Source organism: Bufo gargarizans, chromosome 1 (genome assembly GCF_014858855.1).
Source record: "Bufo gargarizans isolate SCDJY-AF-19 chromosome 1, ASM1485885v1, whole genome shotgun sequence".
In the NCBI taxonomy this organism is placed as follows: domain Eukaryota; kingdom Metazoa; phylum Chordata; class Amphibia; order Anura; family Bufonidae; genus Bufo; species Bufo gargarizans.
In genome coordinates, this window is record NC_058080.1 from 41,224,810 (window position 1) to 41,238,072 (window position 13,263).

At 45.2% G+C, this 13,263-nt stretch overlaps 1 protein-coding gene across 5 annotated transcripts in view; it reads right to left on the reverse strand.

The window, feature by feature from the left end:
• The window catches only part of REEP1 (receptor accessory protein 1), a 98,539-nt gene extending 86,701 nt beyond the window's left edge, over window positions 1-11,838 (reverse strand). For all 5 annotated transcript variants that reach the window (XR_006390095.1, XM_044295206.1, XM_044295173.1 and 2 more), the window contains exon 1: window positions 11,708-11,838. Coding sequence is in view for 4 of the 5 variants with exons in the window: in XM_044295206.1 (XP_044151141.1) it covers window positions 11,708-11,739 (32 nt within the window). In the remaining variant the exon portion in view is untranslated. The remainder of the gene's footprint in view (window positions 1-11,707) is intronic.
• Between the last annotated feature and the right edge of the window lie 1,425 nt (window positions 11,839-13,263).

A 13,263-nucleotide genomic window follows, 5' to 3' on the forward strand; every position in this document is an offset into this window, starting at 1 on the left:
CAAACATCCAAGTGGTCCTGGCTTGATGCTAGGATGCCCGGGAGGGGAGATATCCATGTCTCCCCACAGAAACCAAATTACGGTACCATGCTTGGACTCTAGTTGTAGGCGGAACCCAGGCGGATCAATTAGGTCCGGAACCATCTTCTTGCAAAATTCTGGTCTGGGGCTATGAGCCCCAAGGGGTTTTATGGGTCATTTTCTGCCAGCACCAGAGAAGGAGGAGAGAACCCTACCCATAGGCGGGGAGGGGAGCGGCCGGCTACAAGTCATAAGCCAATGCAAGCCAGCGAGCGGGGTCTTTTCTGAAGGGGGTCACATAGTGCCAATGTGTTTGGAGAGACCGGGAACCAGCTGACTTGACTGCCCCCACGTGACTGCAGCCAAGGACTATTTCACCATTAAAACCCAAAGGAACTTTCATCTACCCGGTAACTGACTTTTGCTCTGCTTAACCCTGTTGTACCCATATAACCTGTATCTGTAACCTCAGACCACTGTGTATATTCTCTGTGTATATTGTGTTATATATAGTGTGCCCTTAAGGCGATTAAATATATAATTTAATTTTGTGCTATCTTGTATCTCGATCACGAATCCCCACGTCCGTGTTTCGGCCTAGTTATAAGCTACTGCGGGTTGGTTTCTCACCTTATATAATCCCGTTAGCGGACCAGGCTTATATCAAACGAGAAGCTGGTGACAGATTTCCCGGGCAGTGAAAAGGCTCTCTCAGCTTGTTGCTTCTCTGTACCCACGTGGACAAGAAGTGTCTGTGTAAACTGTACCAAGCTGACCTTACATGCTCCTCCAGAAGGGCGTAACGTCACGTCTTGGTAACCAGGGACCATACCGCGTCTCGTGAGCTCGACGTAGGTGAAGTCACGTGGGCACGAGGTCTGGTATTCGTCACATGTACCAATATGCCTCAGACTTTTCATGCCATTCATCAGCACAGGGCACACTATGGACAGCACAGGGCGCACTATGGACAGCACAGGCAGCGCATGGACTGTAGGCAGGCTGTTATAGCTAGATGATAAAGTACATGGAAGATATTGGACTGTAGTATTCAGGTTAAATTGCCGTATTGGCACTTTGCCATAAATATGTGGGTTTTGGGTTACACAGTCTGTAAAAGGTTCTCCATCACTGGTCTAGAACCATTAAGGCTATGCTAGATTCAGACAGTAGGGTACTGCCCGTTTATGGCAATTAGACTTTACTGCTGTGGAAAGGGTATATCACTTCAGTGCCTAGGACACTTTGAGACAGACTAGCTATCCGGATCGTAGAGCTGCACCCTGCAGCCTGGGAAAGTATTCTTAAGGGTGTACTTATCTTCACTCCCTCCCATTGGTCTCCATCTTTTATATTTCTTTAGTTTTGTTTCCCCAAACATGATAAATGATTAGCTCCATTTGGGGGCGGTTCCCACTAGATCACAGGATGTGACGTCATGCGTTCCAGTGTGGAACGCACGCCGTGAACATGCTGCACGTGTGGCTACACATGATTAGGTATTCCACATATGTTTTAATTAGCACTGGTGTCATGGTCACGTACACACACAGGGGGAGGACCACTGCGCTCCACCCTCACCCCTGGCCCTACCTACTTGCCTCGCAAGTCCTGATGACAGGGGACAACTGGACGGCAGTCCCTAGCTTAGAATACGTGTTGGGAGGACAGACAAGACAAACAACGGATAGTGAACGGACCGAGTCACTACCAAGAGAGCAACGAAGTACAAATGGCGTAAGCAGAGAATAGTCAGGAGAAGCCGGGGTCAAATACCAGGAGAGTAATAAAGTACCACAGGAATGAACAAGAACAGGTCAGGTCACAAGCCGAAGGTCAAGCCAAGAGTTCATGTCAAAAACTAGGAGCAAGCAGTAGAGGGTCAAAAACAGGCACGGGTCAAAATCCAGATAGTGCAGGGAACACAATAACAAAAAAGCCTAGGACAATTAATCACAGGAAACCTAGCAGGTTGCCTGTTAATATACTGAAGGGCAGGGGTCATGTGACGTGGCTGGTGCCACATGACCTCCCACCATGTCTGTAGCCGAGCGCCGAGTGCCCAGCTCGGCGCTCGGCCTCTTGAGCATTACCATGGGAACGGGGGACGCCGGCCGCACAGAGAGGAAGTGTGCGGCCGGGCACGCTCCGCCCCCCGTTACCCCAGCAACCAAGACGCCGAGCGGCTCGGCGTTACAGCAGTACGCGGCGTGCATGTCTGCCGCCATGTCACACCAACTGGTTAGTAAAAGGGTATATAAAGCTAGTGAGCACAACGTATATTCATCCCCTGAGAAAGCTACACGCGAAACACGCGTTGAGGTTTTGAACCCTATGGTCGGTATTACTTATTACAATCAGCACTTCTTGATGTTTGTATGTTATGTATTGCATTTGGCACTTTAGACTGTTATTTATTATGGATGTGATACTCATTTTCCTCTATTTATCACTTGTTCTCCATTTTGGAGTTTCTTTTATCTGTTACACTGTGTGATTTTCATACGGTTCCTACTTTATTACAACTGTAAGGCCTCATGAACACGACCGTTCAGTTTTTTTTGCGGTCCGCAAATTGCGGATCCGCAAAACACGGAAGCCGCCCGTGTGCCTTCCGCAATTTGCGGAACGGAACAGGGGCCCATTGTAGAAATGCCTATTCTTCTCCGCAAAACGGACAAGAATAGGACAGGTTATATTTTTTGGGCAGAGCCACGGAACAGAGCAACGGATGTGGACAGAGCACGGAGTGCTGTCCGCATCTTTTGCGGCCCCATTGAAGTGAATGGGTCCGCACCCGAGCCGCAAAAACTGCGGCTCAGATGCGGACCAAAACAACGGTCGTGTGCATGAGGCCTAATAGACATGAATATGGATATCACTGGATGTTTGACGTGAGACCCATAGCTTGTGGTTCTTTGTCTTTCCTGTGTTTACATGCCGCTGCAATTTTATCTATGTATTTTTCTAATATGTATTAAATCAAATATTTCTTGGATTTATTATATGCAGTGTATTGTAATTTGCTGTGATGTACTGATTTTACGTTACATCATGATTTCTGCTAGGTTCACGTGTAAAGCTGAATTCAGAAGAACGTTATTGGTTTCCTGCTCCTGTAGGAGCTCAGATGACAAGAAGCGGGTTAGGACTGGTTCAGGACTTTTTGTTTCCTTGTGCTTTAGGATAAAATTTCTTATAAGTATTTAACATAGACAAACGCATGTAACTGATAGGACTGTGTCTACACCATTCTATAGGGCTAATGAGCCGAAGAAAGATCTGAATGTTCCTTGGCCTGTTCTTCTGTCTGTTCCTGTTTGCCAGGAGGATGATCTGCAGTAAAGTCTGGTGTCATATAAGGACACGGAGTTCTCAGTTTTTCAAAGACACCTCCATCTTTAGGTCTCATGCACACAACTGTATGTAGTGAGAATCTGCAAAATATAGATACCGTCTTCATTTTGTGCGGACTCATTTGTTTTCAATGGGTTTCTGGTCCGCATTTGGCAGCCAAGTATAGGACACTGGGGCGGACTGGGAGTTAAAAGTGGCCCTGGAAAAAAAATCCTATTGTTGTAGAAGGGTCCAAATTGACAGAAGGTTAGTACAAAACAAGTAGGCAGTGTCAGCAATACCATAGCGCAAAATATCGTCCCACCAGAACCATATACCACAGTGCAGCACAATATATTGCTCCAAAAGGTGTCCCACTGTGGTGGCCGTCAATGGATGCCATTTTCTGTCCCCCTGCTCCTCCAGTTCTCTCTGATTAAGATATGGCTTAAGAGGTTAGATGTGGGCCAGAGCAGTTGAATTCGGGAGAGCCTGTGTGGTTCTGGCAGACAGAAGTGCTTGAGCACCCCTCTGGGCGCCAGCCAACCGGGAAATTTCCCTGTAAGGTCTATGGCCAATCCGCCCCGGATAAGACATGTTCTACCCTTCCGTAGAATAGACATTTGGATGCAGAAAGCACACAGATCAGCCATATGTCCGTTCCGCAAAAAGATAGAATATGCCTGAAAAATGCAGACAACCAACCCCCTGACGTCAATGGGTCCATATGTTGCGGACCCGCCATTTGCCACATACATGTGGCAGGAGACCATGATGTAGCATTTTGCCAAAGCTTTTGACAGCGTGGAGTGGGGGATACTTGTGGTTATGGAGACCATGGGGTTTGCCAGGGATTTATGTCCTGGGTTAAGCTGCTATATAGTTTGCCAATGGCAAGGATTAGGGCGAATGGGGAACTTTTGGCACAATTTGCATTGCACAGGGGAACGAGACAGGGCTGCCCTCTATCCCCCATATTACTTGCAATTGCCATTGAACCCCTGGCCTGCTTTTTACCTTCTTCTCCTGCATGGGAAGGGTTCCCCCTGGGGCCGAGCGAGGAGAGACTCTATTCATCCCATTATGCACAATATTATTCAATTTGGGAAACGGTCGGGCTGACTATCAATTGGGACAAATCGGCAATCCTTCCGTTTGATCCCCTTCCGTCTAGATTTGACCCAACTGCAGATAACCCGCAGCTTTAAATATCTGGGCGTTGTGATAACACCAATATTAACTGATTACGTTAAAGCCAACATTGAGCCCCTAATCGTTAAATTTATAGCAAGAGTCAATGCCTGGAGTAAATGACTTCTCTCGGTGGTCGGCCGTTGTAACTTAAATAAAATGATACTCATGCCTCAAAAGCTTTATGTACTACACAACTTCCCCGTATGGATCCCCCAGCGGATATTCTACAAGTATCCGGGTATTTTCAACCCTGATCCGTCTGGAGACCCTTCAAGGGGGCAAGGAGGAGGGAGGCCTTTCTCTTCCAAGCCCTTGGCTTTATTTCATTGCGGCACAATTACAACACCTTATGGGGTGGGGAACGTATTTCCGTTCTGCAAAAAAATAGAACATGTCCTATTATTGTCCGCATTACGGACATGGATAGTACTGTTCTATTAGGGTCCAGCTGTTCCATCCGTGTTGCATCAGTGGTTTTTACTGACCCATAGACTATAATGGACGTGATGGATCAAATATAGACGGACAAAATAGAGAATGCATCCGTGCTAAAAACACGGACCCACGGACCGTGCTAAAACACTGATGTCTGAATACACACATTAAAGTGAATGGGAACATGTGCTGTCCGTGGAGAACATGTACAGCGCACGTCCGTGAAACACAGATGTGTGAATGAGGCTTAAAGCTTAGGCTACTTTCACACTTACGTTTTTTTCAATTTCGCTCAATAGTGGGGAAAACGCTTCCGTTTTATCCCCATTCATTGTTAATGGGGACAAAACTGAACTGAACGAAACGGAGCGCACCAGAATGCATTCTGTTCTTTTGGTTGCGCTCCCATCGTGGACAGAAAAACGCTGCAAGCAGGGACGGATCAGTTTTTTTATTGTGCCAGAGAAAAGTCAATGGGGGAAGGATCCGTTTTTTTCTGGCACAATAGAAAACTGATCCGTCCCCCATTGACTTTCAATGGTGTTCATGACGGATCTGTCATGGCTATAGAAGACATAATACAACCGTATCCGTTCATGACGGATGCATGCGGTTGTAATATTGTAACGGAAGCATTTTTGCAGATTCATGACGGATCCGCAAAAAAAACGCTAGTGTGAAAGTAGCCTTAGGGTACTTTCACACTAGCGTTTTTGTTTTCCGGTATTGAGTTCAGTCACAAGGGGGGGGGGGGAATAAAAAATATATATACACCTTATTTTTTGCTATATAAGACACATCTAGGGTCGGTTTTAGAGGAGGAGAAAAGGAAAGAAATATTTTGAACCAAAAGGTGTGCTAAAATATTTAATAAAATAACAATATTGTTTACACAGTTATGGGGGATCTACGGATGATGCACTGTTATGTGACTATAACTCCCCTCATCCTTTAGAATACACCCATGTACTGCAGTACATGGGTGTATTCTTAAAGATGAGGGGGGTTATAGTCACATTTAATATTAGCACTGTCCAGAGACTATAATGTAATTGGCCTGTGTTTATATAAAAATGACTATAACCCTCCTCATCCATAAGAATGCATCTATTTACCGCAGTACATGGTTGTATTCTTAAGGATGAGGGGGGTTATAGTCACATTTGATATTAATACTGTCCAGAGACTGTCATGTAATTGGCCTGTGTTTATATTAAATGTGACTATAACCCCACTCATCCTTAAGAATGCACCCATGTACTGCACCCATGGATGAGGGGGGTTATAGTCCTATTTAACACACAGTTCATTTTTAGGTCAGCCCCTGAGCTGTCACAGGGACTTTATGTGACAGGGGATAGAACAGGGCGACGGAGGCCACTACAACTCCTTCCTCCCTCCTATCTCACAGCAGTTCCATCGGTGGTCTGTGGCAACGGCGCTCATGGCCGGACTGGAGGGAGGGGGTAAACTTATTGGTGGAGGCGGAAGTTCCCGCCGGCGCACACCACCAATCAGCAGTACGTGCAGGCGGCAGTGCAGCGGAGACGGAGAACTGCTCTCCTACCCCTTGCTCTTCTATGGAGCAGACCCAGGCAGCCTGCTTGATTTTTGACTTTGGGGGGAGGGGGGGGGGTGCGTCTTATAAAGTGAAGAATATGATATATATATATATCATGGATCAGCAACCTCCGGCGCTCCAGCTGTTATGAAACTACAGCTCCCAGAATCCTCCTTTGACTTCTATGGGAGTTACAAGAACAGATGAGCAGGAGTGCATGCTGGGAGTTGTAGTTTGACAGCAGCTAGAGTGCCGAAGGTTGCTGATCCCTGGTATATATATATATATCTCACAAGCGATAACAGCGCATTGAGTGTTTGCTGCACATGGATCAGTCGTACTCAGGAACAGACCCGCTCTACAGGCTTTGGCAGGAGAACAACAATGCCCCACTTTCCTAACACACAGCCTAAAAAGGATTAACCCTATAATATCCAATCTGGATCTAATAACAGCCAGCAAACAATGTAAATAATACTCTCATTGTATAAGCACTGTATTCTATGCAGATGTCTAGGGCCTGTAGAGGCTGGAGCACGGAGGCCAATCAGAACAATAATTACTAGAATAATCGTGCAATTATATTAATATATATATATATATTCATAACTGGAACAGACTACAGCTGTGAAAATTATTTATTGTTATGAGGATTTCACGACAATAAAATGATCACATGTCGTCCCCCAGCAATCGATTATGATCTGTATAGGAATGTTAGTACAAGATTTTAATTTCGCTGCAGCGCCGCCACAGGTGAAGTCAAGCATTACATGGTGCTAGCTGAAGTCAATGGGCCGCTTGTGTAATGCTGGATTTCCAGGGCAAGAGATGTACTTTGTAGGTGTTCTACATTCTGGTTTCCAAATGAAGAATTCCTTCCACTAACGCCTCATGCACATGACTGTATTTTCTAGCCGCGTCCAATAGTTTATTTATTTTTTTGCGGATCGCATGTGGACCCATTAAGTTTTATGGGGCTGCAAAAAATGCGGACAGCAGAAGGATGTCATCCGTGTGCTCTCTGCATCCGTGGCCATGCCTGTAGTTGTCCGTTTTGAGGACATGAATAGTAATTTCTACAATGGGGCCGCTAAAAGTGCGGGATGCACATAGCCGGTATCCATACAGCAAAACGGATATGGTTGTGCGCAGGAGACCTAAGGCGTCATATACACGGCCGTTTCTGTATTTCAGTCTGAAAACAAAGGATCTGCAAGATACAGTAAGGTCCGATGGCATTCCTTAATTTTCTCAACAGAAAAGGCTATTCTTGTCCGCAGTACAGCAATGTTAGGACCCGCTGTGTAATTTGCGGCACAGCCTCACAGATCCGCAAAAAATACAGATGTTCGTAATCGCCCCATAGAATTGAATTGGTCAGTGGACTATCCGCAAAAAAAGCCGATGAAGATTACAGTCGTGTGCATGAGGCCTAACTCAGAATTCTTCAAGGGGTTATATGGCATTGAATGTTGTATAATATGACCGGGATCAGCAACCGCCGCCTGTTCTAAAACTACAACTCCCAGGATCCTTCTTTCACATCTATGGGAGTTGCATGAACATCAGAGCAAGTGTGCATGCTGAGAGTTGTAGTTTCTGGAGTGCCGGAGGTTGCTGACCCCTGTAATATGGTTTGTTACCAAAGTAAAAGAACATACGATGGCAGTTGGGTTAGTTCTGAAGTATTAAAATGAGAAAAGGCAAATCAACTAAAAAATTGGATCTGGAGATTGGCCCAAAGCCCCCAAAATGATTACTGTTATCCGTGATCACAGGAGACTATCAGGCCCATTATGTTACATAGTAAACATTGGCCCACAGTTACTAATGTCAGTGCACCTAGACACTGGGGGATACTGTTGGAAACTGCCAAAATTAGGCCTAATCTGGAGCATATACGGTGCACTTTGGAGTGTGAGAAATCCTTTGGAAATCCTTTTCAGCTTAGGCTACTTTCACACTAGCGTTAAAGTTTTCTGGTATTGAGTTCCGTCCTAGGGGCTCAATACCGGGAAAAAAACGGATCAGTTTTATCCTAATGCATTCTGAATGGAGAGCATCAGTTTCGGTCCCTCTTACGTTTTTTTGGCCGGAGAAAATACCGCAGCATGCTGCAGTTTTCTCTCCGGCCAAAAATCGATGAACACACGGATCCGGCATTAATTTCCAATGAAATGCATTGGCCCCAAGTGTTCTGGCAAAACGGATCCGTTCTTTCCGTCCGCGCATGCGCAGACCATTAAATCTGTGAAAAAAATAAATACCGGATCCATTTTTCCCGGATGACAACCAGAAAGACAGATCCGGTATTGCAATGCATCTGGTTCCGTCTCACAAATGCATCCGTTAGCGTCCAGATCGCCGGATCCGGCAGGCAGTTCCGGCGACGGAATCCTCTGCCGCCAGTGTGAAAGTACCCTTACTGGAAAGTGATGTGGGTTTGTGCCATAAACTACTTTTCCCTCTAAAGTTTATTTTCACCGATTACTCTAGCTCCCATTCCTCCTTAGATACTGTTTTCACAAATTGGCCTCATTTGCAGTTTTCTCCTACCCCCCGTGCTTTAATCCTACTTCCTGGTTTGTCATGTGTCTGCTGTCCCATCATGCCTTAGGGCAGCGTGCTGACATCAGCAGAACATGACACTAACCACGCCCCTCGTTCTTACTAATGACGTTACCAGGCTTCAAAGCAGGACGTAACCAACAGCAACTTAATATCTAGACAGATTTTCCACAGGGCGCAGTGGTGGGTTAATACATTTTGAAAAAAAGCAGTTTTGATAAATGGTGGTATTTGTGGAAAGCGATATAACAGCGATATCTGTTGGGCGGGATACATTTATATTAGTGGAAAACTCATTTATTGGGAAAGGCGCTTGGCCTAACATGCAACACTGAGTGCCAAAATTGCGCCACAATTCTGGTGTAAAATATTGTCTCGAACAAAGCTAATCCCCGCAGCAGATTTATCATCCAACCTGAGGCATTGTGATAAATGGTGCAGGTCTAGACAGCCCAGGGTCTGTCATCGCAATTCATGCTATTCTCATCTTCTTTGTGTGGTGCCAAATCAATAAGAAGTATGACGACAGGTCCTATTAGATCGAACAATTTTCCAGTCAATTATCAGGAACATGCCCGTTCCTGATAATTGACCTGTATAATCCTGCTGCCGATGAATGAGCCGATGGCTGATATGTCTCTTTCATGGGGATGCCCGAATTATAAGCATCAGTGATGGTCAGTTCGCAGTGTTCGCCAGCGAACACATGTGGGCTGCCATCTTTAGTAAGGTAGACTCACCCGTCCGCCGATGCACAGGTATGCCCTTACCTGTGCCGGTCTGAAATCAAATGCAGTCACCGGGAGCAGGCAGTTCCGAGAACAGCCCGATAAAGGCCCCCGGCGGCTGTTCTCGTAACTGTCTGCTCCTGGTGACTGCATTTGATTTCAGACCGGCTCCCGACACAGACACAGGTAAGGGCTTACCTGTGCATCGGCGGACGGGTGAGTCTACCTTACTAAAGATGGCAGCCCGCATGTGTTCTCTGGCGAACACTGCGAACTGACCATCACTGATCAGCATCACATAAGGGATCTGCTGCTAATAATCAATAGAACCGAATGAAGGGAGCGATCATTCCTTCCCCCTTTGTGAGCCAGGCCGGTGCAAACAATAAACTAAAGTTTACTCCATCTATAGCAGGCATGCTCAACCTGCTGTCCTCCAGCTGTTGTAAAACTACAACTCCCACAATGCCCTGCTGTAGGCTGATAGCTGTAGGCTGTTCAGGCATGCTGGGAGTTGTAGTTTTGCAACAGCTGGAGGGCCGCAGGTTGAGTATGCCTGATCTATACGATTAGTAAATCTGTATTCAATCTGATTATATGGGTTATAATTGGGGGTATTCCCATCTCAGACATTCAGATATTGTATGGGGGAGCAGAAATTTCCACTCTGCCCATAGACTTGCATGGAGAGAGATGACCACGCTTATCGCTGTCGTCCACCAGGAGAGGAGATGAGACCCCATTCTCCCAACAGATGGGGATGTAATCAGTGCCTAATATGGGGAAGCCTCTTCAATATGACATCTGGTTTCTGGGTAGTGACGTCAGATAGGATCATAAACAACGTCACAAAAACCAAGGGGCGATGCTCTGACAGTAGATAACACTGTCACTTCAAAAGCATCGTCATCATGGTTTCCATCTTAACGCCATCCCTACCAAATCCATCATCATCTGCTCGGATGTTGCCCCTTCACTTACAATGGGTTCGTCGGGTTTCTGTTTAGTGCTACAACAAAATGGACACACGTGTGATACATACATACTGGCCCCCAAATGTAATCCTGACCGTCTGTTGTAGGGAAGACAATATAGGTATGTCTATTTATTTATTTATGTGATTATTGTATCTACGTTGTATCAATATTTGTATTGCATTGTTACATACTAGACAATACATTGCAGAATGACACGGGGGGGGGGGGGGGGGCAGAGACACGGAGGAGGAAGACGATGATACAGATGCATCGCATGTGAACAAAGAGAAGGATGGGCCTCTGGACCAGAACTAAGAACCCACTGCTATACATGATATTACAGGCCGGGGGGATACCCCTCAAAATGTCATGTAGCCTGCAGCATGCCCTGCCTCCCTGCTATTACATCATGGCCTCTGTGTATTATATCAGACTTCTGCATTGCTCCTATCCCATTGCTATTTTATCACAGATGTGCAATGAATAATTCATGGCTACTGACCCCCCCCAGGGAACAGACAATCTGCACCCACCACCGGCCATTGCAATGTACACAATGTAACAGGCCAAGTGACAAGAAGGAGATGGCAAAAATAATGCTACCTGCACATTGACTGCAGAGCCATCTGATGGTGTCAACAGCAAATATGTCCCCCCCCCCCCCCCTCATACAAAAAACAAAGTGTGCAATGCAAAATAAAAAGCCACCCCTCATCCCCCACACAGAGGCATAGCTGGCACCCACCATTGTGTGCTCCTGTATTGTATCCCAGGGCCAGCACATGGGGGAGAGACAGCTAAATTTAGCAGGTGACAGGCAGATCACCTTGCACTGACACAGGCTGTACATGGGTGTCACATTGAGACAAGGAGGGTCTACTTACACTACAAGCCTGGAGATGATCCATGACACCATGGCTGATCAGCTGCCTCCTGCAGGCTATGTCCTCTCTGATGTGTTATAGGCAGCGCTCAGCCATCAGTGTGTGCACAGCCCTGGCACCAGAATCCAGCTGTGCCCACTGGGTGAGGATGGGCAGTCAGGGGCAGCTCCTCCTCTCCAGGATCACAGGGGCGATAGAGGGTGAGCCTGGCTCCTGCGACTGGTAAGCAGCTGCTCGGCTCCTTCAGCGATCATATTCTGGAAGGAGGAGAGAAGGGCGGGGGTGGGGAGATGTGCAGCCTGCCCAGACACCCCGACCTGCGGCTGAGCAGGAGCCCACCCCCTGGGCTGTGTCTGAGGGGGGCTGCTCCTCAAAGAGGTTCTGCATCAGCTGAAAGACCATGAGCCACTAGTGGGCATGGACAGGTCATTTATTAATATACAGTATATACTGTATCTGGTAATATATCTATATCTATCCCATATCTATCTATCTATCTATCTATCTATCTATCTATCTATCTACAATCTACTATATATCTAATATCTATCTGTCCATCCATTTCATATCTATCTATCTATCTCCTATCTATCTCTTTTATCTATTTATCTCTTTTATCTATCTATCTATCTATCTATCTATTTATCTATCTAATATCTATCTGTCCATCCATCCATTTCATATCTATTTATCTTTTTTATCTATCTATCTATTATCTATCTATCTATCTATCTATCTATTTATTATCTATCTATCTCCTATCTATCTCCTATCTATCTATCTATCTATCTATCTATCTATCTATCTATCTATCTATCTATTATCTATCTATCTATTATCTATCTATCTATCTATTATCTATCTATCTCCTATCTATCTATCTATCATCTATCTATTATCTATCTATCTATTATCTATCTATCTATCTATTATCTATCTATCTCCTATCTATCTATCTATCTATCTATCTATTATCTATCTATCTATCTATCTATCTCCTATCTATCTATCTATCTATCTATCTATTATCTATCTATCTATCTATCTATCTATCTCCTATCTATCTATCTATCTATCTATCTATTATCTATCTATCTATCTATTATCTATCTATCTATCTATCTATCTATCTATCTCATATCTATCTATCTATCTATCTATTATATATCTATCTCTCTATCTATCTCTTTTATCTAATCTATCTATCTGAACATTTTAAAACTTAATAAATCGAGGTAGATTTGTAGTCCTTGTTGAGGCCTCCAGGGCGGATCCATTGCATTTCCCTTGAATGTCACATATCTAGATTTATCACGTTTTACAATGTTCAGTACTCTGACTCGCACGCCTTTTTATGTTCTCTCCAATATGTCCGTCCCCTGCACCATAGTCCCATGATTCCAAGTAGAACATTAACTATAGACAACCCTCAATCAGCATCTATTGTCGCCTGTGATATATTGCGGCTATTGGGTACAGTATATACTCCCAGGAGGTATTGGCATCCCGAACCCATGATTATATACATGAAACACATATATTTGATACACAAAACC